The 26,570-nt window shown below is 35.2% G+C and overlaps 2 protein-coding genes across 3 annotated transcripts in view; both read left to right on the top strand.

The window, feature by feature from the left end:
- LOC106068830 (uncharacterized) overlaps positions 1-20,588 on the top strand; it is a 59,919-nt gene extending 39,331 nt beyond the window's left edge. Inside the window, exons 1-4 of one of the 2 annotated variants that reach the window (XM_056035905.1) lie at positions 11,956-12,106; positions 13,438-13,629; positions 14,750-14,800; positions 20,467-20,588. In XM_056035905.1, the coding sequence (XP_055891880.1) occupies positions 12,058-12,106; positions 13,438-13,629; positions 14,750-14,800; positions 20,467-20,501 (327 nt within the window). In that variant the 5' untranslated portion in view covers positions 11,956-12,057 and the 3' untranslated portion in view covers positions 20,502-20,588. Of the gene's footprint in view, positions 1-11,955; positions 12,107-13,437; positions 13,630-14,749; positions 14,801-20,466 lie in introns of those variants that run through there. The other variant, XM_056035907.1, reaches the window with a different exon arrangement.
- LOC106073544 (uncharacterized) overlaps positions 1-26,570 on the top strand; it is a 115,204-nt gene that overhangs the window by 63,227 nt on the left and 25,407 nt on the right. The gene's annotated exons all lie outside the window — the stretch shown is intronic.

Below are 26,570 nucleotides of genomic sequence, written 5' to 3'. Positions count from 1 at the left end.
TCCCTTTCCTACAATCTGTTTGAAGCCTTTTCTGGTCGAGTTTGTAGCACACTATTCTAGAACAAAGTCTTTTACTTCCCTTTCCTACAATCTGTTTGGAGCCTTTTCTGATCGAGTTTGTAGCACACTATTCTAGAACAAAGTCTTTTACTTCCCTTTCCTACAATCTGTTTGAAGCCTTTTCTGGTCGAGTTTGTAGCACACTATTCTAGAACAGAGTCTTTTACTTCCCTTTCCTACAATCTGTTTGAAGCCTTTTCTGGTCGAGTTTGTAGTACACTATTCTAGAACAGAGTCTTTTACTTCCCTTTTCTACAATCTGTTTGAAGCCTTTTCTGATCGAGTTTGTAGCACACTATTCTAGAACAGAGTCTTTTACTTCCCTTTCCTACAATCTGTTTGAAGCCATTTCTGGTCGAGTTTGTAGCACACTATTCTAGAACAGAGTTTTGTACTTCCCTTTTCTACAATCTGTTTGAAGCCTTTTCTGATCGAGTTTGTAGCACACTATTCTAGAACAAAGTCTTTTACTTCCCTTTTCTACAATCTGTTTGAAGCCTTTTCTGGTTATATTAAAACAAAAACAAATATAGTGACAGGATAGACCAACCGCATATTGGAACTCAGCTTAGCAATATCGCGAATGAAAGTAATGACATATGCTCTTCCAAGAATCAATACCATCAAAGAGATAAAATTATTTTTTTTCTAAAGCTTATTTCTGAATAAATACATAACAATGCTGAATTTAGAATAGAGTTAAATTATTTAAACAAATAAGAACGAATCCAACCTGAAAAAAATGTGTTGCGTTCAATTCACAAAATGTGCGAAGTGTTCCGTTGAAGAAAATGTTTGGGAAACACTGATAATATCCAATTTCTGCACAAATAACTTGAGATGATTAGGTCCACATGCCATGTAATTGTTGACCATGTAATTCTTGATCAGATAGTAAGATCTGACATGGTCAAGGATAGAAACATGTTGCTTAAATTTGTATTTCTCGATCTAACTACAGCACTTGATATGTTCATAAAAAGTTACAATTTAAAAAATTTGATGTCCACCAGAAAAAAAAAAAAAGAAAAAAAACAAACTCCAGACGAAATCAAAAGTACAGTAAATTTTTATGAAGGCCAGTAAAAGCACTTTTTTCCTGTCGGCAGTTTTACCAATCAGAGTTTTAGAGTAGCACCAACTTTTATGGTATATTCTTTTCCTATTTATAGTATTATGCTTACAACATTATAAATGGTGTGATCATAGACTTATTGTCAGGGTTCAATTCTTTGCTTTGGCTGACTTGGCTGCTTCGGGGTTAACTTGAATATTACTATTACGAACAATTATTACTTCATACTTTTTAACTCCAGATATCCACTCAATTAGAATTACTTAGTACTAAATAAACTTAAACTCCTGATAATAACAATGACTTTAATATTCAATAAATCACACAATGACTTCGACTCTCAAATAAATGTTAATTCACAATCACTAGTCCATCAGCTTATAATAAATATTAATATATAAATGCATAAATACCAGTCCAGGAAGTAAACGTCCAACCTTCCTGGACCGAGAACAAGACCTCACTAAATTAACACACTCTCTCGCACATTCAACGAAGACTTAACCATTCAGTTCACACGTGTATGACTATTTACATTCACAACCTGGGGGTACATATACAAGTGTATATACTATCATACCAAAATATCAAAGTAACATTCATTCTCGCCATACCCCCACCCCCCTGACACTTATATATTATACAAAACTGGAAACCGAAAATAAATTTCTATCCGCGATTGATCAATTCACAGACCTATATATATAGAGAGATTTATATGTACGTAGACTCTTTTATATATATATATATATATATATATATATATATATATATATATATTATATAGGTCTGTGAATCGATCAATCGCGGATAAGAAATTATTTCCGGTTTCCAATCTAATATAAAAGTCTATGATCTAGGTCTAAAAATTAAAATATATGTTACATAGGTTATGGTTGAAAAAAAAAGAACAACTTTACTTCTTTTAACTACTTTACAAAACAACGCCTTGATCCAACTTTCTAAAAACATTTTCACGACAATTTTGGTAGTGTTACAATATCTCCATGTCCAGTCTAGAGCCTGGGTCGGCAACCTGCGGCTCGCGAGCCACATGCGGCTCCTGAGTTCCATACGCAAATATTATTCATTTTATCGAAACATTTTTTTTGAAATAGTTCTGAATCGTTTAACAAAAATTAGGCGCCGATTCGATCTCTCAGCCATTTGTACTCACATTTCACCACACCCCTGGTTCCTACGTGCATCTGAAATACTGTTTCATGATATCAAAAACTAACCAGAAATCGTGAAAAGAATCACAGATTAGCCACTATTCGCCAAAACAGTACAAGATATATTTGCAGGCGGAAGATATTCAACTTTTTTTCTGTCTTATCACTTGCTATAGATGAGTCTTGCGACATTAAGACACAGCACAAGTTGCCCATTTTGTCAGTTATATGTCCTCCCTAAAGTCCAAAAGAACAACGTCTAGGATTGCTACCGATATAGCGAATGTCGTGCAAAAATACCTTGGAAACACTAAGAACGATTTAAATGAAATCATTTCAATAGCAACTGATAGAGCCAGAAGTATGTCTGGAAACATATAAAAAGGCGACAGCGATTCGTCTAAGCAAAATAAACCAAGAAATTCTTATGTTTCACTGAATAATGCACCAAGAAGCGCTTTGTGCCCAATTCCGACCGAAATAGATGAGTTCATGACTCTGGTAATCAAGATTTTAACAGCATCTTGTCAAAAGCACTCTACCATCGTCAGTTTAAAGAATTCTTTAACGAAATGGAGACTCAGTATTCCGACCTCCTTCTTCCCCAAAAAAGTGCCATGACTTTGCAAAGGTAAAGCGATGAAAGTTTTGCTTTGTGCTTGAATGAAATAAATACATTCCTAAATGAAAAAGGCATTAATGACACCGAACGACAGATAGTTGCAAAAATTTAATTTATGGTGGATATAACAGAGAAATTAAATGAGCTGAATCTAGAACTGCAAGGAAAGGGAAACCCAACCTATGTTTTGATGGAAGAATTCTTTTGTTTTGAAGAAAAATAAATTCTTTTTGCAGAAGAATTTCAGAGCGGTCAATTACTTCATTTTAAATGTCTAAAGCAGTACAACATTTGACACAAAAATACTTCAGCACAGTTAGAAACAAATCAAAGATTAATTTCTTGACAGATTCGAGCAGTTAAAACCAACAAAACCATTCTAGCACTCCTAGTACACCATCACAAATAGTAACGAAACACAAATAGTAACGAAATCCACGTTGATCCATTTGGAATTGATTCTAAATCTCTTTAAATGCAATTGATCGATTTAAAAAGTAAAGCTTAGTTGGGTGGAATATTTACAGAGTTGAAAAGCAAATTAGAAGTGTTGCAGGTCCAGAAATGTTTGTGCCTAACGCCACAAAAGTGGACAGCTTTAAAAGGAATGCACTAGTTGATTCGGCGCATGAAATAATCTTCCAGATTGCTACTGTGAGGTGAAGAAGTTGGCATTTGTAGTGCTATTTTTGTATCGACATATTCGTGCGTTTTCTTGCATGATTAAAGTAAAGTAAGAAGCCAAAAAAACAAATGAAAATTCAGAGTTGTGTTTGAAACTAAAAACAACAAGTTGCTTATGAGCCAAATGTCTCCAAACTTTCTAAAACCATGCAAATCAAACGCTCCCATTGAATTTGTTTGCTCAATTGTTTGTTATTGAAGTACCAGTTAGTGTTGTAAGTAAATGTTTAACAGCTTTAGTTATAAAAAAAATAATTATCTAATAATGCCATCTATACATTATTTAATTTGTTGTGAAAAACACTACTTATATATGTATTAGTTTTTTTTTTTCATTAAAAAAAAATAATTGTCTCAGTACTATTTATAATTGGCAAGAACAAACTTTTGTGGCTCTTTAAAAACTTTGAAATTTTGTAAATTGTAATTTTTGGCTCTTCCGACTGAAAAGGTTGCCGACCCCTGGTCTAGAGTAGTATATTTATGGATTTGATTTTCAGGGGAACTTTTCAGTGTGCCTAGGGGCAGAAACATTTCCAATCTGAAATTCCAACTATCGTTACCGAAGGTGATGTTTATACATACGCAAATACATACAAAACAAAAACAGCAAATTATCAAAGCATAAAACAAATAAAATTATCAATTAAAAAAAAAGATAATTCTTCCTGTATGAAAAAGACGATTGTTTCGTTAGAGCGAATATTTTATTCTTACTATCTAAAAACAAGACAACCAAGTTATCTTTGCTATGTCAGCTATGTCAAGTTGGCGCCTAAGCTGGCCTTTGAAGCGTTTCCGTGGGGCCCCTCTGTTACGTCGACCACCTTTACTAGTTCATATAATAGAAAACAAAAATGATGAGAAAAACAAAAACATTCTCGAGCACGCGATACTTAACACTGAGAGAGGCAATAATCCTAACAAAGTGAGTAAGTAAGCCAGGGTCGCCTTGACTATTGTGGCAAAGTGAGCACAAGACAATATCAAATAATTTCTAACGAAGGCAGCAGAAAATAGTATGGAGAAAGACGGTCGACAGATCAAGTGTGGTACCCCAAAAAACAGACTAAGGGGATGTTTGCATTTTTTATAGCCACATTTCCAACATAAATACATACAGTAATTGAAGGGAAACAACCGCGTGGCAAAACTTAATTTGTTTTACTTAACGATTTGTTTATGTTGACTTAACAATTTGTTATTTATTCTAATAGCGCGGTGCATAACCACGTGACTGTCAATCTATTTATTATGTGTTTCTTTTTGTTTATGCTGAGAGACATTAAACACATTGATACCTTCACAGGTGCTGGTGAGTGAACTAAAAAAAAAAAGTTGGTCACAAAAATAATTAATCTCTCCGCCTTGGCTGTTTAAGTAAGTCCTCCCATACTCCTTAAGCACAGTATCAAGAGAGGTCGGTCCATTTTTTTTGTTCTTTTTCCACTCCTGGGAATGTGAATTTATGGATCTACTCCAATTGGCTACTCTAATGTTAGGCTTTTACACTAGACATGTACACTAGACATTTCTTTATTCCATTGTTTGAAAGTAATTTGTCAGCGGCAAGGAGCGCAATTCATCATGTGCTGGTTGTGTAACTTTTGTTAATTTAGCTGTGTGTTTTGTGGGTTTAAGAATTGTGTGTGTCATGCGATAGTTTCTTGTACTTCCTCTTGTGAAGAAGATGGTAGTGCTGAATGATTATGATTCTGACTCTTCTATGTTTCAAGGTGCTAGATCTTATGCTGTAATGAGAAAGACTTTAGGCCGTGATTGAACCAGGTCTTGGGCTGGTTGATCCAGACCTTGATTAGAGCAGAGTCATGTCCGCTTTTATGCGGTTGTTTGAGTTCCTGAGCCCTGCGGACGGGATTAAGTGAGGTGTATTACTTAGCCATGAATATATTCATTGCCAATCACATTTGTAAAGTAGCATAATGTATCTTAATGTTTTCAAACCAATCCTATTACATTATTAAATGATGAATTGTTAAACGAGCGTTGACCATTTTTTTCTAAAGATTCAAATGTATTTTATTCAGTAGGTACTTTGTTTTGTTTGTTGAAGACATAATCCAGTAAGGCAGTAAGTAAAGTTTCCCTTTCAGACTATGGGGTCTGAGGCAAGTGATGGTTTGAAACCCTCCCCTCCCGGGTACGCCCTTGTGTCATATTACAGGTGTTAACCTAATTCTCAACAAAATATATGCATTTGATAACGCATCGAAAACTGGACGTATGCTTGCGTAGCATTACATAATGTATTCGATTTATACATGTTTGTAGTCTGAAAATTATAAACAATACAATAGCAGCCTAATGAGTTTGAAGCTTTTTGGTATTACTTATAGATAACAGCCGTTTCTTAAAAAATAAGATTTCATGTGTCAATCTAGTCATTCATGTTGATATGTGCCTGGCTGACTCAGGCAACCCATTCCATTAAAAGATACGAGAAAGCAGAACGATTAGAGAGGCACCTACTTAATGTGAAAAGCTCTTGCTTCGTCCTAGAACATTCTCAAAAACGCGATTTGTATATGGATATTCCGTGAACCATTATTTAAAATATAAATCTAAATCTCCTTTAATTAAATATCGGATATGACAGCGCTATAAAAATTATTGCAATTATTATAAGAATTTTCATCATTAGAGACTGTCGGGAATTTGTTGCATTCAATGGAATTTTAATGTGTCTAGGTATTATAACATTATTAATTAGCAATGTGTGTATGTGTTATAATTACTTTATAACATATATTACTTTTAGTTCCAAGTTCAGCCCAACAGACACACCATACACACACTCAGTTGTACATAAACTAATAAACGATGTGTATGATGATTTAAATTAAAATATATAGAGCTGATGATTCAAAGATCATCTGTTATTGTGGACCACGGTTAACGAGGGTGTCATGTGGCCAGCACAACGACTCACCGCTTTTACCTTTACCCAACTTATGTCAGGTGCCCAGTAGAGCGCCCAAGGTTCCCGAAATTTAAAATCTCATTCACCAGGATTTGAACCCAGCATCTCGTGTTTAGAAAGTAAGAGCTTTACCGATTAGCCAACGCGTCTAGTTTTCAACAGTAAATTTAAAATTCTGCTTTTGCTTTTCGTTTTACGAACTGTAACATTCCGGTCTAGCAATCTATGAAAAGTTGGGAAAATGTGATTATGCCTTATTTGTTGTTGTTTTTTTTTAATGTAAACAAGAAAAACATTCAAATATTAAAACAAAAACGAAACAATACAACTTTTATGCATCTTGTAGATTTAAAAAGCTATGCTTGCCCTGGATGTGGCAAAATATGTAGATCACAGCTGGGGCTGTTTAGCCACGGGAAATATTGCATTCCTCATTAATCTTGGGACTCGAAGACAAGCCTTGTTATTGTTATTATTTTGTTAGTTTAAAACTTTTCACTCTACAAAGCATAAAGGGGACTAATTCAACATGTACCAACACATCAGCCAAGTACAATTTCTAACCCTTGTTCGAGGTACCAAACAAAATAAATAATTACCAATAGTTTATTAACTAATTGTTTTTTGTTTTTTATAAGTGTTTCTTGTTGTTGTTTTTTTACTGGTAAAAGAAATGAATGTGGTAGTAATAACGTGTCCAAACATTTTAGCAGACAGAGTGAGTTGATGTATGCGCTGTAATAACATAAAAGTATTGAAAACTTTACTTCACAACGCGCTAATGGACATCATTCACCAATCGTAAACAAACAACATTTAGCCACGTGATTATATTATATTGATAAAACAACGAAAAAAAGCGTATCACATGACAGCCTTAATGTATTACGTAACTTGTATAGAAGAGATAGAGAATCACGTGATTTAATGGTGTTTGTTGACGATTGGTGAATGATGAAACGTGTGTATAGTGACCAACTACCCAGGCAATAGAATTACTAAACACTATTAGGATAAGATGTGGCTGAAGTTTTGTGCGATTTATTTACGCCATTCACTTGTGGATCAATTGTAGATGAAATTGGTTAGGAAACGTAACCAAACATTATGCGGTTAAATTAAATTGTACATTGTCTCCCTTTTGAAGTTTAATCTTGGTCAAGAAATAGACTTTGCGTTCTAAAAACTTAAAATAATCCTTCGCATTACGTTCGTCTGACACTGGAGGACTCGATTGATTTTATTCGGTTATTTACTTTACACCAATGTTATGGTGCGTGTGTGTGTGTGTGTGTGTGTTTCCAAGGTAACAATAAGGACGTTGGATTTTGTTGGTGTAGAATCATGAGTCACGAAACCACGACAGTTTATAGCCCTATTGACTATGATCATAATATGTGTCTTTCGGCTTTTAATTCGTTCCATAAACTGAGGAATGTGTTTATAGAATTTTTTTTTCATTTTAAACACTTAGTGTACTATTGTTCACGTCATTGGTTAACATGCATGACTAGATGCATGACGCATAGAAAATAGCAAAAAAAAAAAAGGGGGGGGGGGGAGAGACAGCTTGCTGCCCAGTGCGCCGAACGGCGCAGGATGATCTAAGTCTTAAGTAAGAAGGGTAAATAAGGTCATTGAACTACATTTTTCATAGCAGGATAATGCACTGTAGATGACTCAGCATAGGGATATTTTTGTTCTGGGGAAGCCTCCAGACCCCATCCCTGGCAAGAACGGCTGTTTACAGTTTATTCCACTAACTCAAGGAAAAAACATAGGTTGCAAAAAACGTCTTCCGAAAGAATGAAGCGTCAGAATGTAATAAAGATTAACTATGCACACACATACACACATATATATATATGTAAATCTTGGCTATACCCATGGTTTAAATTAATTTATCAAATTTTCTGCTCATCGAAAAGATAAGCAGGACTTTAAAAAAAAATAGAGTTGTTTTATCAATCTAGACCAGTGATGCTTAACCTAATTCGGTCGGCTGGCCATTTTAATTTCCGACACCCGTATTAGAAACCCGTGAATCTAGTAGGCCTACTTACATTAATTCACTAGACTTCTATGTTAAATAAACTTTTACAAATACGGTTGCATAGATGAGACACCAAGTCGGAGCACTGAATCTAGAATTCTAGATGTTTGTCCGTGAGAAAATTTTGCAGACAAAGTTTGTCCTCAGTGCTTGTAGTTAAAGTGACCATCCTTAACACCTGTTTTCGGAGACAAAGTTTGTCCTCAGTGCTTGTAGTTAAAATGACCATCCTTAACATCTGTTTTCGGAGACAAAGTTTGCCCTCGGTGCTTGTAGTTAAAGTGATCATCCTTAACACCTGTTTTCGGAGACAAAGTTTGTCCTCAGTGCTTGTAGTTATAGTGACCATCCTTAACATCTGTTTTCGGAGACAAAGTTTGTCCTCAGTGCTTGTAGTTATAGTGACCATCCTTAACATCTGTTTTCGGAGACAAAGTTTGTCCTCAGTGCTTGTAGTTATAGTGACCATCCTTAACATCTGTTTTCGGAGACAAAGTTTGTCCTCAGTGCTTGTAGTTATAGTGACCATCCTTAACATCTGTTTTCGGAGACAAAGTTTGTCCTCAGTGCTTGTAGTTATAGTGACCATCCTTAACATCTGTTTTCGGAGACAAAGTTTGTCCTTAGTGCTTGTAGTTATAGTGACCATCCTTAACATCTGTTTTCGGAGACAAAGTTTGCCCTCGGTGCTTGTAGTTAAAGTGACCATCCTTAACACCTGTTTTCGGAGACAAAGTTTGTCCTCGGTGCTTGTAGTTATAGTGACCATCCTTAACACCTGTTTTCAGAGACAAAGTTTGTCCTCAGTGCTTGTAGTTAAAGTGATCATCCTTAACACCTGTTTTCGAGACAATGTTTGTCCTCAGTGGTCGTAGTTATAGTGACCATCCTTAACACCTGTTTTCGGAGACAAAGTTTGCCCTCACTGCTTGTAGTTATAGTGACCATCCTTAACACCTGTTTTCGGAGACAAAGTTTGCCCTCAGTGCTTGTAGTTAAAGTGATCATCCTTAACACCTATTTTCGGAGACAAAGTTTCAGCAAGTAACACGGAGTAGAAATCCGTTTCTGAGTTACTTGAATTTTTTCTAGCTGGGATGTCTGGCTTTGTAAGTCAATCAGTACCAGTTGTAGCTTTGTCTGGGACAATGACTTTTGAAATTACTAACAATGTTCAATCTGAACACGACCATCATCAGATGGTCCAGACTGAGCACCTTGCCCCATAGAATTTGTTGATGAATAAATCAATGAAGCCACAGAGGCTCGGTTCCAACTTTGCTAATAACTCTCGCTGTCAAGTAAACTTCTTGAACCATCAATGTCTCTCCCACTAATTTCTCCCAAGAAAGATCTTCTGTGATGGTTGAAACTTCTTTGACACGACTTTGCCAGTAGTGGCCCCATGCATGCTCCTTATAACTACTAGCTTCTCTGATCTTAAAACTGCTGGTTGTCAGGCAGTTAAACACCAAGATTTTGAGAGGCGTCAGAAATGTCAGCAGACCCTCTCAGCGGATGGAGATATTTACCCTATCTTTCAATCGCCTTGACTTGTCTCGAGACAGCTTCAACAGCGTTCTTCTGATTCTACCATCATTGCTAGCAAGCACCTTTTTTTTTCATCCATCGTTGACAAATGGCTTCGGGTTTCTACTTGCAATATAAGTAACTCTGTAGCTTGTCTTACAGCCGACTCATTGTCTTGTCTTTTGTCGGTCAATATTCTCATCAATCCACCACTTTAGGTGCAATACCAGGATAGATAATTTATTTATATGTTTAATTTTCTAAAATTGTTGAATGTTTTTTATTTTCTTTAAATAGAAACACTCTTCCTATAAATACGCTGATTTTTTATTGCAACCAAAAGATTAAAAAAAAAATAATAACATTGAGAACCCTCGCGTAATAAATGAACATTTTTTTAAATTTCTTTATTATTATTATTTTTTTTTTTTGCGGAGACAGAATTTTTCATGTTGCGGGCCAAATGTGGGACGTATTTTGGGCATCATTGATCTAATCGAATGGGAAAAAAAGGATTGACTACAATCGCCCACTTCAGACATAATTATTAAAGCAGAAACAATATAAACGCAAAATAACAACAACACACGACTGAATAGGCAACAAACACACAGCCAGCGCTTGATGAAATGTGCTGCTATGTACTTCGTGGTGACGAACTTTAAAAAAATCTAGTTCACATTGGAATGAAGAAATGTTTTCTGTTTATGATTTCTGTTTATGTTTTCTGTTTATGTTTTCTTTTTACGTTTCTTTTTATGTTTACTGTTTATGTTTTATTTGAACGTTTTATTTTAACATTTTCTGTTTATGTTTTATTTTAAGGTTTTCTATTTATGTTTTCGGAGCTTAAAGGCCTAACAGCAGAGTTTCTCCCCATGGCTCTACAGGAGGACTGATCCTTCCAGCCTTGCCATCAATAGGAGTTCATCTCAGGTTTATGTTTTCGAGTTAAGTATTCTATTTATGTTTTCTTTTAACGTTTTCTGTTTATGTTTTCTGTTTACCTTTTCTGTATATGTTTTCTGTTTATGTTTTTTGTTCATGTTTTCTGTTTATGTTTTTTGTTCATATTTTCTGTTTACCTTTTCTGTTCATGTTTTCTGTTTACCTTTTCTGTTCATGTTTTCTGTTTACCTTTTTTTGTATATGTTTTCTGTTTATATTTTTTGTTTACGTTTTCTGTTCATGTTTTTTGTTCATGTTTTCTGTTTACCTTTTCTGTTCATGTTTTCTGTTTACCTTTTCTGTTCATGTTTTTTGTTTACCTTTTCTGTTTATGTTTTCTGTTTATATTTTTTGTTCATGTTTTCTGTTTATGTTTTTTGTTCATGTTTTCTGTTTACCTTTTCTGTTTATGTTTTCTGTTTATATTTTTTGTTCATGTTTTCTGTTTATGTTTTTTGTTCATGTTTTCTGTTTACCTTTTCTGTTCATGTTTTCTGTTTACCTTTTCTGTATATGTTTTCTGTTTATATTTTTTTTTCATGTTTTCTGTTCACCTTTTCTGTTCATGTTTTCTGTTTATATTTTTTGTTCATGTTTTCTGTTTATGTTTTGTGTTCATGTTTTCTGTTTACCTTTTCTGTTCATGTTTTCTGTTTACCTTTTCTGTTCATGTTTTCTGTTTACCTTTTCTGTTCATGTTTTCTGTTTACCTTTTCTGTATATGTTTTCTTTTTAATGTTTTTTGTTTATGTTTTCTGTTCATGTTTTCTGTTCATGTTTTCTGTTCATGTTTTCTATTTAATTATGCACTTCCAGAACACCAAATGTGTGTACGCCTCTGAGATCATCGCGGGAATCGATTACAAATATTGAGACAAAGTGTATACGCGTGATGAAACTTACAGGCAGCCCATTTCTGACACCACACTGATTCTTTGTAACTCATCACAGGTGAATCACATCAACAACATGATAGCCCGAAGCTTGTTACTCTTGCATCTTTACCTTATGCTTTTGGGTAAGTTCTATCATATAATGTTTGTAAACATTTTGTGACCTATGGAGGCTGCAATATATATATATATATATATATATATATATATATATATATATATATGTGTATATATATATATTGTTACGATCTTCTCTATCAGGCCTTTTCCAAACACTACTTAACAACACAACAGCACATCTAACACAAGAACTTGACAACAAGAGCTTCAAGTAACAATGTGGCGGTTTATTTACAAATACTTAAAGAGCCAATAATCACAATTGGCTACACTAACTTCAAATGCTTTCTTGTACAATAGAACTGCCTAACTAACACTACAAGTCTCTCTAGCTCGTACAGCTACATTTTTTATGACTCGCTTTGTAGCACAACAGTCCTTACTGCTTCTGCCCTGGACTCTACTGTCTTTTCTTACACATTGTCTCTCGACATTAAAGGCTCTCGGTCACTTGACCACAACATAGTTCATACTTACGGTTATTAGCAGTACTGTCCCTTGTCTATCGACACCCGTTGACCTGTGTGATTGGCCTGAATCGTGTGTATCAGTAGGCCGCATATACAGTAACCCTTTCGGTCTTACTAGATTTAAGCTCAACTCAGTTTTTATACAGTAAAAAAAAATAAAGTTCCCCTTTCAGACCTACCTGTCTGTGAGGCTGATGATGTAAAATTCATCCGTTTTTTTCTGTTGCCTAGAGCTTAACGAAATTTCCAGCGTTCAGTACAACCACCAGCCCCGTCTTTACTTTCCCCCAACTAATGTCAAGTACCCATTAGAGCTAATTAGACTCAAAGGCGCCCTAAATATGTCGAAATAAAAAATCCAAGTCTTTACCAGAATTCGAACCCTGGACCCCTCGATCCGGAAGCCAAGCGCTGCACTCTCCCTCTTCCATCCCAGCTAAAAGAAGACAGCGATTCAACCATTTTTTTTTAATTTTGAAAAAAACAAAAAAAAAACACCTTTCATTCATTATATTTTACCGTTGTTTCTTTTTAAATAGAAACTTGGCAAAGAAGACCTACCGATGATCTAGGGTTCAAACCCTCTTGCCCCATTCCCCCCCCCCCCCCCCCCCGTTGTCCTGTGGGAGTTTTGGATTTGGAAGTTAATTACCTTCAACTCTGAATGAACATCCACAAAAAAAAAAAAACATTTTGTTTTCAGACAACTGGTAAATAACATGTTTTCCAAAATGGTTCCAAACAGCATACGCTGGAGTGAAGTTTGAAGTTTGTTGCGTTTGACTGTGATCTATATTTCGAAGAGTGAATCGAAATTTTCGGATAAAATTGCATAACAGTAGTTTTCACTTTCAATTCTCCATTAGCTTGTTGTACCGATGGGTGCCCAACGAAAACAGGGGAAAAATATGAAGCTCTATTTTTAGACAAGATAATGAAGGCTTGGAAATTGGACAGCCAATTACGAGAGCACATACTTGACGACTCTAGATATATAAATCTGAGAAGAAAAGTGTATCATGCTCTAAAGTTTGTTTTGATGCCAAAGATGTTGGAAAGTAAGCAACTATTGTACTAAATGTTCTCTCTTTTCTAGCAACTACATAATTAAATACAATCCAACTTTCTAATGTCACGTTTAATTAAAAATTGCATAGACAGATACGAATATACATATATTTGTGTGACGGTACGCACCTGTACGGCGCACCGTCACCATTTTTATTTGTGGGGAAAAAGTATTGCTTCCCTTGCATTTAAAACATTTATTATTTTTCATCAGTAGTTTAAAGTTACGCAATCCATCACTATACATATATATGGTGCGTCAAAAAATGTAGTAAATACTTTGAACTGTCATAGACTATTTATTTCCCGTTCTACAATGCTAAAAAACGTAAAATACCTAGGTGTTATAGAAAATAAAAAAACTGTCATGGAAACACCATGTTGATGAAACCAAAAAAAATTTAACAAGGCATCAGGTTTTATTAAAAGAAATTTCTATAAATCAAATAAAGTTATAAAACTAAAATGTTATTTAACTTTGGTTAGTCAAATGATAGGATATGCATCCTCTGTTTGGGACCCTTCAACTCAAGAAAACATAAAGAAACTAGGATAGACACAAAATAGAGCAGTAAAGTTCATAAAAAAACGAATGGACCTCATTCACCAACCGTAAACAAACAATATTTAGCCACATGGTGCTCTATTTTTTCTATATAATTTACGATCTCATGTTTAATTCATGATAGTTGTCACATGACAGTTTTTTTCGTTGTTTAATCAATAATACCACGTGACTAAATGTTGTTTGTTTACGACTGGTGAATGAGGCCCATTATCACTTTTGACTAGGGTAACACTTTTAGTTAACATCATTAAAATGAGAAAGCCTTCAGGATAGAAGACTCAAAAGTAAAGTAGCAATTATACATAGGCCTGCAACATGGAACCATAATGATGTATTCATATTTTTTGATGTAACGTCTGTATTTTATAGGATTAAATTCCATCAAAGAAAAAGTCAAAATTGTTTATACTCATGGTTTTGTAGATTTTGTAAAAAAAAGGTGACAGTCGAATAACTTAAATAAAGCGGGTTTTCCCCGGAAAAGATGCCTTTATAAAAAACAATTCCTGTTTTAATTAACATTTTTTTTATTAACATTTCAGAAATTGACTATTTGGAGGCAGAAAAAAGAAAGAAAGCGCTACTAAAAATATGTTTGTACTCCAATATCGTAATGTAGCTTCATATTTCTAGCTAATATGTGCAGTGGCGTCACTGGGGGCTGCGGTGGGGGGTGGGGTTTGCACCGGGTGACACCCATTCCAAGTTTTTAAAAATCCACTTTTGGTATAACTTGCAATTTAAAATAAATAAGTATCAGTGACTAAATATTGGAACATGTTATTCACAATTGATAAATAGATCTATATATATTAAAAAAAATATTTCGGCTAAACGTATTTTAATTTTTTAACGAAATTCTACAAATAGTCCAAAACATTATATCATACTTTGTATTAAAAGCAGACGTGAAACCTTACTTTAACTGTATTTTAGCTGCAAGTCCATAAAAACTGCTTAGATTGTAACAATGTTTCTAAGACTAAGACTGCTTTATTGATCCTTACGGAAATTTGTTGTGATTACAAGGACTCTTTTCTCATATAAAGACAACACAACACAAAAATACACATAAATACAACAGACAACATAAAGAGTTCATTCAGCGACTACACACAGGTATCTTGGTGTATTTCATGTTCACTGATCAATGAGTGGTGGTGATAGAGTCTGACAGAGTGAGGTACGAACCGAGTTTTTGTACCGCTCCATTCTTGTTTTGATTAACAGCAGTCGCCCACTTCGCAACGACCTGACATAGTTCTGATGGAGCGGGCGGCCTTTGTCTTCCAAGATTTTTTCGATTTTTCTTAGGCACGTTTGTTCAAAAAGTTCCTTTAAATGTGGTAATGTTGTGAGCGTAATTTTTTATGCTTTTTTAATGATGTTTTCTAGACGTCGCAACAGTTTAGATGAGGCGTTGCCTTGCCAACAAGTTATTCCGTATGTTAGCAGATTTTGCATAGTCGCGCCGTAAGAAGTCTCAAGCATCTTCTTATTTAATTTAAATCTAATAAGTTTGTATAGAAAAAAGAGTCGCTGGGTTGTTTTCTTTGTCAGAGTTCCAAGGTGGTCTTCCTATGAAAGCTTGTTGTTGATGATAACGCCTAGATATTTATATGTCTTTACTTGTTCTATAGATGTGGTGTTTATTTGCAGTTCACGTATAGTTTTTTTTTTCTTTCTAAAATCTATTATAGGTTCTTTAGTTTTTGAGACATTCAGTTCTAGAAAGTTGTCGGTGCACCAGTTTGTAAACTCTTCTATCGAGCTTCGATACTGAGTTTCATCTCCTGAAATAAGACCGACTATGGCAGGGTGAGATACACACACACACATATATATATACCGTATATACCTCAAATCAGTGAACATCAATGCTGACAATTAGGAAGACATAGCTCTAGACCGCAATAGGTGGAGAGAGACAGTGACCAAGAAAGCTATGGACAGTGAAAGTACATGGGTCTCAGCCCAGAAAGAAAAACGCACAATCCGAAAAACGGCCAGCTCTTCCACCACCGAAGCAAAAGCAACCTTAACCTGCGCTATCTGTGGACGGAAGTGTCTCTCCAAAATAGGGCTCCACAGCCACATGAGGAAGTGTGCTCTGAGATGAACCATAGTCGTTCTACGACTGAAGGAGGCCAATGAATTTTTCTTAGTGGAGGTATGATAACTACTCCAACAGCAGCCTGTGAAATAGACTCCAATATTGAAACTTTTAAGTTAAGGCGCAACAGAGCAGCATTAGAAGCTATTGAGAGATACAGAAGGTTGGAGAACAATCATCCTAATAAACTACTAACACAGAGAAATAGGAAAAACAACCAAAAAAAAAAGCAAAGGACTCTGATCCAACTTACTGACGAACTAGCCCTAGAACACCACCTACCCAATAACAGAGAAAAAATATATACCAGATTTTCGAACATAACGCACGGACTAAACTACAGACAAACAACCATTAAAACACATTTACTGAGTAACACCTTAACAAAAGATCAAATCCACTGGAGCTCAAAGTAGGCACGCTCGAAACAGTTATAAGCTATCCAAAAACAGCTATCCATATATATACCGACGGATCGGCCTTCAAAGCCACCATCAATGCAGGTCTTGGTGCCTTCCTGGTCTTCCCTAAAAATAAAACACTTTGAAATAAGTGCACCCTGTGGCGACTACTGCTCAAACTTTCAAAAGCCGAAATTGAAGCAATTACCATAACACTACAGACAGTGGAAAACAAATTATATGAAGGAGTGCAATCACCATCAGATTTTGTTGTCTTTACAGACTCTCATTCCACTCTGCAAGCACTTAACAGCAACACCTCAAACAGCCCAAGAAAGTTGACAACACTAATTGTGATAATCCATCAGATGATATCAAAATTAAATATCATTATCAGTGGATCCCTGGACACATTGGTATCATGGGAAATAAAAAGGCAGATAAGCTTTCAAAGGCAGGTTCATCTACGGAACAACCAGACTGACCTGAAAGCTACCTCACCCTAAGGGTGGCTCAACCAATGGGCATCAGGAAACACAGGCAGAGCCATGTACAAAGAAATGACTATGTCTAACAAATGGGACAGTATTAACTTCCTCACCCGCAAAGAACAATCTACAATTTTCAAACTAAGAACAGGACACACACCTCTATTAAATTACCATCTGAACAAAATAAACTCCACACAACTCCCCCTTTGCAGACACTGTGCCCACCCTTATGAAACCGTAAATCATATCCTCTTTGAATGCCCCTTCCTAATCCACCTTAGGCAGACCCTACTTCCACTACAGCCCAACATAACCAACACCCTGTATGGCAGTGCTGAACAACTGAAGAAAACAGCACACTTTTTTTCCTTGGCACAGTCTGCAAAAGAGCTCACAGCTCAGCAGCAATAAAGCTGGCTAGAAGAAGAAGAATAGCTTTTTTTTTTTGTGACCATCTCTCTACACGTAGTGTAATCTAGGGCTATGTCTTCACAGTCTTTCATTCTATCAAAACAAATACATTTGTCCAACCAATATTATGCCTAATGTACAATAATCGAATTGTCACATTTGATCATCTTAATGTAAAAAGTGAAACATTTTTTATAAGACTTTAGTGACTTATAATAACGTTGTACAGTACAGTCTATTCTTTTACATTGTCTTTTCAGCGCTTTCTCGGTCTGCCTCTTCTTCTTTTTCCAGGTACTGTTCCCTGAAGAAAGGTCTTTGCGAGGCCTGATTAACATGAAATTTGTAATATGTGTTTTTTGACTGCAGTTAGAGTTAACATGTCATTGTAGGGTCCTAACGCTGTACTAATCCGTCTCAAATCTTTTCGTTTGTGGTGCGGTCTTTGTATGTGATACATTTGATCTTTAATCCATGTTATCTCAGTTCCATTGCTAGGATACTCCTCTCTAGTTACAGTTAGAGTCCAAGATTTGCATGCATATGTGGCCATGACATGGGAAATTATCAATCTAGTATTAGTGTCGAGGGTTTATACCCTTCTCTTTCCCTATTGTTTTGAGTTTTGTAATAGCTGCTGTGAACTGTGCATTTCTGGATAGTATTTCAGGTTCAGTGTTTGTTAATTGGCGACAGCTTTCATTAATTAAGTATTATAACATCACATTAATCTGTTTCATAAAGGGGAGACAGATATAGAATGGACTGATATTTCTATTGGTAAAGACAAAAGGCATTTATTTCATCATTAAAAAAAAAGGTCTAGCCAAGACGAGAGTAATGCTACAATGAATCTGAGCAATGGGATTGAATTAAATATAAGTTGTCATTGTATGTAATCAAAATATGACTCAATAACGAAAGAATATCTTAATACGGTTGGAAAGCAGCTACGCAGAAAAAAAAATTGAGAATAAGTTTATAAATGTTTCAGCAAAGCACATTAAAGATATATTTATCAGAGAAATAATGTCTGCAGGGTAGCCTACCTTCTTATCTTATTAGACAGCACAACAGAAGTAGCGTACACTGATTACATCTCGAAGTTATCTGATTTTTTTTTTAAAGAAGAAAAATAAAGCGAAATAACTGTCAGAGTCTCAGTAGACATTGCCTGTTAAATGTTCACCTCGGGTTAAGAGGGTCAAAAGACGAGTGAAACTCCTATATGTAGAAACAGGAAGTAGAATGACTAAAATACTTTGAGTTCAGTCAGTCAAGTGCTATCCTTTGGACAAAGCAGTCAAGTAGTATCTTTTGGTCCGGTACGAACAATAGTAACTTAGTGACTTTGAATTAAGTAGTATCTTTTGGGCAGACGAAGCCAGTAGTCATTTTGAGACACGTATTTCTAGTAGTTATTATTCGGATTATTCTATTTTGGGAGTTCATTGTTACCCGCTGTGATGCGGAATTGATTTGACAAGATTTACCATATTGGATGGATACTTATTACCGCTGTCATGCGGATGTGCTGATGTTTCATACTTGATTGAGCAGCTTCCAAGAAGTTGCAGTGTTATTATTATTGTCAAATAAACTTTTTATTTTGTCTGCCAAAGAAGACTTACGTCAGTCTATATTGTTCCTGTGTCTGTCACGTGCCAAGTGTGACTCCAGGAAGCACGAACCCAGCAGTCTACGCATTCGCGACACATTGGTAGTGACCAGTCCAATGTGTAATAGTAACATAGCATTCTTCAACATTACCCATTACAACCTTACACCATTTTCGCCTTGACAATGACAAAAGATCTAGATATTTTTGATGCTACAATGGATTATATTTTAAAAATTTAGTTAGTGTCTAAGGGTAAGCGGAAAGGAAAAAAAAAAAGTATACATGGCGTTTGCTACTTTTATTTATGGTTTTTGGAAAATACCAGAAATACAATACAAAGGTTTGATAAAAAAGACTTTGTAAGAATTTTTTAGCGAATCAGTACGGCAATTTTAGAGATCTCTTCTTAATCAATTGATCAATGAGTCATTGATAACTTGCAAAATATAGCAAGCCTCCGAGTACTAAACATCGGCTACACCCAGTTGTTGTTTTTTTTTTCATCTGCTTTATATTGTTTATTATGGCTGAAACATCCCTTCTGTTTTTTAATTGTAATAATTGAGCCAAGTTTTATCGATCCGCCTAACATACTTTATATCCCGTGAATGAGTGTACCTGTTACAATGAAATGAACCACATATACGCTTTTGACTCTTGAATTTTAATACCACTTTAACTTATTCACTCATACCCCTTTCCCACCCACCTACACAAATTTAGTCCTGTGTACAACGACTATTAATTTGCTTCTCAATTTAATATTTAATATACCCCATATTACTTTTTGAAGTAATACCCTAAGACACCAACTTTTACACCTAGGAGATGCAAGGAATCTGTGTACGAGATTTCATACGAATCCGTACGTCAGTTTAAGAGATCTCTTGATCTATAAGTAAAATAAGCGGTCACTTATATATCTATATATAATATCCTCTCTTGAGAAAACTCCGGGCTACTGTGATGTCGTGACAAATAGATTACATTAAGGGAAAATCAAGTGAAGACATGCTTTCATCATTATATCTTACGCAACCAGAAAGTCATCCACTTATTTAATACTATCCTGCTTCTCATATATATAAACATTTGCATTTAATATATTGTAATAATGATAGGAATGTACCTTACCACACTATAGCTATAATAAAATGTATTCTATTTATATAAAATTCGTTCATTTCCTTTTATTTCTTAGACATGTGTCTTATTTTGGCAGGTGCTACTTGTCCGTGGATTTTTGACAAGCGCTAAGAGCCTTCCTGAATAATTGTTTCACTTCAGTACCTAGATCAACTGTTGTTGTTTTTAATTTCACTAAATAAAAAAAACTAAAAGATAGTTTTATTGTGTTATATTATATACTAGACAACTCGTTTCCATGTTTTAATTTAACATATTTTACTAGGACCATATAAAATTGTTTGTCTCTCCATAAATTTCATGATTAGCCACACCAGATTCTGCCCCATCTCAAGAGACAATTAAAACCAGTGACTCATTTGATCGCATTAATTGTCTTCCGAGACAGAAAAAAGCCATACATACTTACTAACATAAAACCCTTCCAACTTTCTGCATTAGCTAAAATTCTAAATCAATACTTTGCGTCAGCATTTTCAATTCCAGTAGTCTATTAAATATTGCTTTGAGCCAAGCTGACGACTTAGGAAATATAAAAGTACATGAAAAAGCGATCTAAAAAACATTAGCTAACATAAAACCAAATAAAGCAGCAGGGTATAAACCCGGGACCATTGAGAAGTCCAAACCACAGTCTAGCGCGCATACCACACGACCAGGCAGCCATTAAACAATCCATAACATGTAGCTACCACATATTCTATTCTGTGGCATTTTTTGTCTCGAGAGACGATCTTTTCCCTTTACAACTTCTTGTAATGCAGAAAGTTGGAAGGGTTTTATGTTAGTAAGTATGTATGGCTTTCACAAGTTGAGCATATGTAATCACCAGGCGCCGTTGCGATTTTACCCTTTTTAAAACATAAATCACAAGGATAAATATAATGTCCTCGTATTATCTTTTTACTAATGAAACAGTCTGCTCCTTGTGTGATGTACAGACCTCTTCTGGTATTATAGTGTTGTTGCTTTATTAATTAAATATCTCCTTACACACACTAAATTTTGCTGTCGCGTATGTGCACTGAGTAATAAGACCACAACAAGTAGATTTACCAACAGACTCAAACTTAGCAGACATTGTTTTTTATTAAACACAGATAATATAATATTGGAAATTTTTTTAGTTACTAGCTAAAAAGTTAAATTAAAGTTTGTTCAACTTTTCAACATGTGGTCAGGGTTGAAACGCACTCCCTATTTTCTGGTCAGTGATATCAATAACTTTGATTATCGAAAAAAATGATGCAGTTAACAACTATTTAGAGGTGTTTAATTTCTGTTTCTAGTGGGAATCTGATTAGTGAGTTAGGTCAATATTTAGTGGTTTTTATCAATTCATTTACGGCAAACAATATTTTTTAAACTGCAGGAACATCAAGTAAACTCTTTTATAGTCTTAAGACTTATTATTGAGATCTATAAAAATGTGGAGAGGACAGACAAGAAAATAACACACTGGCTTGGCTAGTCAAGCATGTTCGTAGATATATCTGTACACTAAAATAGTTATACACCCTCCCTGCCCAGAAAGTAAATAGACAGTGTGTCCAACTGACCTTAACAACCTGGCCAGATAGACGTACACGTGTAGGTCTATATAGTGTACTGAGTGTGCAGTGCATAATGACAAGATCACCCAATTTTTTTTCCCTTGCGCGTTTAACGGTTATGCAATAGTGTTAGTTGTAGTTTTAGTGGTCAGACAAGAAAATAGCACATCGGCATGGTTAGTCAAACATGTATTTTACACTATAAAATAGTTATACAGGTCAAATGTTTAAAAAACTCCAACGATTTCGTTTTTATTTTTTTGGATACTAGATCTAAATTTGAAATTCTAAATATGTGTTATTTAATGAGTTTTAAACTTTACCCCCCCCCCCGGGTATATAATAAGTTTATATAATTTTTTTAAAAAAGAGTACCATTGTTTTCTAAAGGTTTTAATTCAACGCAAAAATACAAGCACACATATTTATTTAGACATTTTATTTTATTGTTCATTAACGTTTATGTAAGAAACATATTCCTTAATACTGATTTTATTATAGATAAATATTACTAGAATGTTAAACGAATAAGATCGAACCATAGGCATACAGTCGGATGATTATATCTATATAGGTCTATTTCAACCCCGCCCCTCCCCCCACCTCCCAAAAAAAAGTTTGTTATAGTTTAATTAACTTTCTTTAGTTTAGTTTAACTATCTTTTGAAATTTATGATAAACTAATAGTTTAACTACTTTATTTTAGTTGAAAACTTGTTTTAGTTTAACTTTTAAAAGTTAGTTTAGTTCCCATCACTAACTATTGGCATTTTTCACCACTCGTTCACCACTATTCACCTAACGTTTTTTCCCGGGCATTTACAAGTGTATTTTATTTCCTCTCTCCACTCACTTGTCCCAACGCGACCTAACTCTTTACTGATGTATGATCATGATCAATTACGACAAGAGAAATTATAAAACTTTTCCGTGGTATCACTACATCGTCGCCTTTTAAATGCCCTCACTAATATATAATTACATCCATTAATATCAAAATAGCAATCCAAATTAACAGACTGAGTTAACTAACTATAACTCCCCAGTTAAGCAATTTCATCATTAAATATATTCGCAACTACATGTGGATACTAGACAGATCAATAAGTTACGAATGAAATATTTGAAATAACAGCTATTTACACATTTATGTACATTCTATGCTTGTATAGCGTTATGTAAACACCGCGGAAGAGCCACAACACTTTGCAGCTGGTTACTAGAGTAAAATCATTTAGACCTTCACAGGTGCTGATGTTGTGTTGTTCTGTGGACAAAGACGTTGACACTTCTGTTACTTCTTTCAATACTTTGTCTAATGACTTTAACTTTGAAACTTGTTAAGAAACGCAAAACATTTTACTAAGCAGACCACCTGTTTCTGGACACTGTCCAGTCAGAAACCAAGTTTGTCACAACAAAATAGAGAGGTGAAGCTTTGGATAAGCTCAATAATCTTAATTTTCTATTAAACGAAACAACAACTACACTAATCTTCAGACTCGATTAATCTTAAGATCACACTAACCTAACACTAATGAGCTCATTTAGGATCGTTACACTCTATGTCGACACGAGTCACTCCTTCCTTCTATGTGGTTATAGCTTTTTGCAAGTCTTCATTTAAGTAGCATTGGCATAGCTCTGATAATGTCTACTTTTAGACATAAAAAGTCTTGTCTTGAAGTCCGAAAATTATTTAAAAGTGCAGCATTTCACGTGACTACGTAGCCTCAGCTACGACCTCTATATTTTGCCACGATCCACGCAGTTATATCCATTGTCCGTTAGTGATCTGAACCGCCTGTACTTAGGGGATCCCCGCTATGTCAGTGATAGCAACTTGCCGCCTAATATGTTCTTTAAGCGTAATGTAAAATTATAAGATTATCATGAAAATTTAGACTAATGGCGCCGAACATTGAGAAAATTAGTATTCAGATATTTTTTAAAATGTGAAAAAAATTAGGAAGCCAAGTTGCTTTTTCAGATGAAAAATGTTTAGGACTTGGTCTATATGTTGCCAAATTAGCAGAAACAAATTTTAAAATATGGGAAAACCGCTAATGAAGACTTGGTGAAAACATATACATAAGAACTACAGAAAATTGAACTTCAAAGCTGATTAGATTTTGAAGATTAACAAGGTTACAAAGACAGTTTGTGTGAAACACAAAGTCAAAATCGGCCCTCGAAGTGGTCCACCTAGAGTCTTCACCATGATTCGAACACGGGACTTCCAGTTCCAAGTGCTTTACCCCTTAGCCACAGCATCTCCAAATATTCAATTAGCGTACACTTAGATTTTTAAAAATAATAATTATTAACCTTATCCATACATTCAAAATTAATAACATGTTAGAATTCAGTGATGCCCAACCTTATTTGGTCTGCGGGCCATTTTAATTTTCGGCATTCGTGTCGCGGGCCATATCACGAAAAAGAAAAAAAAATACAATAAGCTATTTTTAATAGTTTTATTTGTTGACCTACGTACATAAAGTAATGTGATGCTTGACGTTTCTCCAAAAAGATCTTATGAATATCTGCCTGCATAGATGAAACACCTAGAAAAAGTTTGTCAACACAAAAAAGTGCTTGTAAACATTGTGATCATCCTTAGCGCTTGTTTTCGAAGATTTGCAAAATTTTCTGCAGGTAAAACGAGTAGAAGTCAATAGTTTGCATCACTTGAAATTTGTCAAGCAGAGATGTCTGGCGTTGTAAGTCAATCAGTTCCAGTTGCATGTCTGTCGTGGCACTTGACACATCGGCAGCAAACGGATTTTCAAAAAGACGGATTTCATTTTTTAAATTATGAAAATCCACAAATCTTTCACTGCAACTATCCATTAAGAGCCTCAGAAGTTGGGTCATTCCTTCTTTTGGGAACGTGGACAAGATGCACCCTTTCCGCCTGTTGAATGTTGAATTTTGTTTGGAAAGCGCTTATGTCTGTATACACATGCGAAATAAATGTGTGTTTCCCTTGTACTTTGGTGTTGAGTTCATTTAGATGTGATGTCACATAAAAAAAATCAAATCCCACAACCATGAGGGGTCGTCCAGTTGTGGTTTTGATTTGTGCGTCATAAATATTTCAATTTCGTGTCTCAAATTTAAAAAAAAGTTTGTACACCTTTCCTCGACTTAAACAGCCCCCCCCCCCTCACTGGAAATAGAACGTCTTCATATTCGGAGTCTATTTCTGTCATTCAACGTTCTTGTGATTTGATGAAATTTACAGTGTTGAGAACAATGATCATCACATGGTCCAGATTCAAAACCTTTCCACAGAGATTTTGTTGGGGTTCAGTTCCATTTGACTCAACCACTTTTTAAATAACTCTTACTGTCAGTCCGCTGTAACATTCAACCATATTTCTAGCGCCATCAGAAGTCACTCCAACTAATTGATACCAAGGAAGAGCAAGGTCCTCTATGATGGTTGACACTTCTTTGAACAGGTCTTCTCCAGTTGTAGTCCCATGAATGCTCTGCATAGCTGCTAACTCCTCTGTTATATCAAACTTGCTGTTTGTACCGCGAATAAATACCAAGAGTTGCGCGGTATCAGTTATGTCAGTGGACTCGTCAGCAGCAATAGAAAACTTTTGGAATTCTGCTTCTCTGTCTTTTAATTGTGAATGGAGATTTTCACCCACATTTTCCACTCGCATTGTAATTATCATGCGAAAAAGGCTGCCAGCTTCTACTGCATTTTTTTTAGGGACACGTTTCTTCCATCACTGCTAGCAAGCACTTTTTTTTTACACATTTGCCATTTGGGAAAAAAATGCTTCATTGTTCTACCTAAAATGTGAGCAACTCTGTAGCTGGCCCTTTTCGTTGATTCATTTTCTTGTCTCTTTTAGTTAAATCTCGTCTATCCCCCAATCTCTAGTCGAAACTTGGCAATCTTGTCTTCGCGGCTCAAACCAAGAATGCCACCATATGTGTTTATGTGTTTGATTTCAGAATGCCTTTTAATGTAATGTTCTGTAAAAACAGCCACATTTTCTTTACAAATCAAACATGTTGGCTTTCTATCATATTCAACAAAAAAAGGAAAGATCTGTCCTCTTTTTCTGAAAGTTTCTACATTCAGAGTCCACTTTTCGTATCTTTGGCTCTCCCACTTTATTAAATCACAAACGTTAAACAGTACGGTACCAATGGCTTTGATATCAAAAGAACACGACCCAAAATGATGCTCTAAAGATGCTCTGTGTTGCACACACAAGGTGTCAAGGACACGACTAGCTCAAGACAGTAGCGGAATTGTCCAAGAATTAAAAATGGCTGTTTAAGTTTTATCGCCATTGAAAAAAAACAACACAACACTTGTGTTCTTACACTAAAACAAGTATTGACTACACTGTAAGAATAACACACCTAAAGGAGGAAATCATCCAAGAAAGGGTTAGAATCCTAACTTCAAGAGAATTTTTTTTCAACATTCTAATTTTTTTGCATTTTTCTTTTTACATTTTGTTCCAATGCTTTGGCGGGCCGGATCTGGCCCGCGGGCCGCAGTTTGGGCATCGCTGTGTTAGATTATAATAAAGAGAAACTAATAAAAAAAAATTTTTCTTCTCACAAAATTAGGTAAATTGGCAACACGAAA

The sequence above is a fragment of the Biomphalaria glabrata genome, chromosome 7 (assembly GCF_947242115.1).
Source record: "Biomphalaria glabrata chromosome 7, xgBioGlab47.1, whole genome shotgun sequence".
Lineage (NCBI taxonomy): Eukaryota > Metazoa > Mollusca > Gastropoda > Planorbidae > Biomphalaria > Biomphalaria glabrata.
The sequence above is the reverse complement of the archived record's forward strand: the minus strand, read 5'-3'. Positions and strand labels throughout refer to the sequence as shown.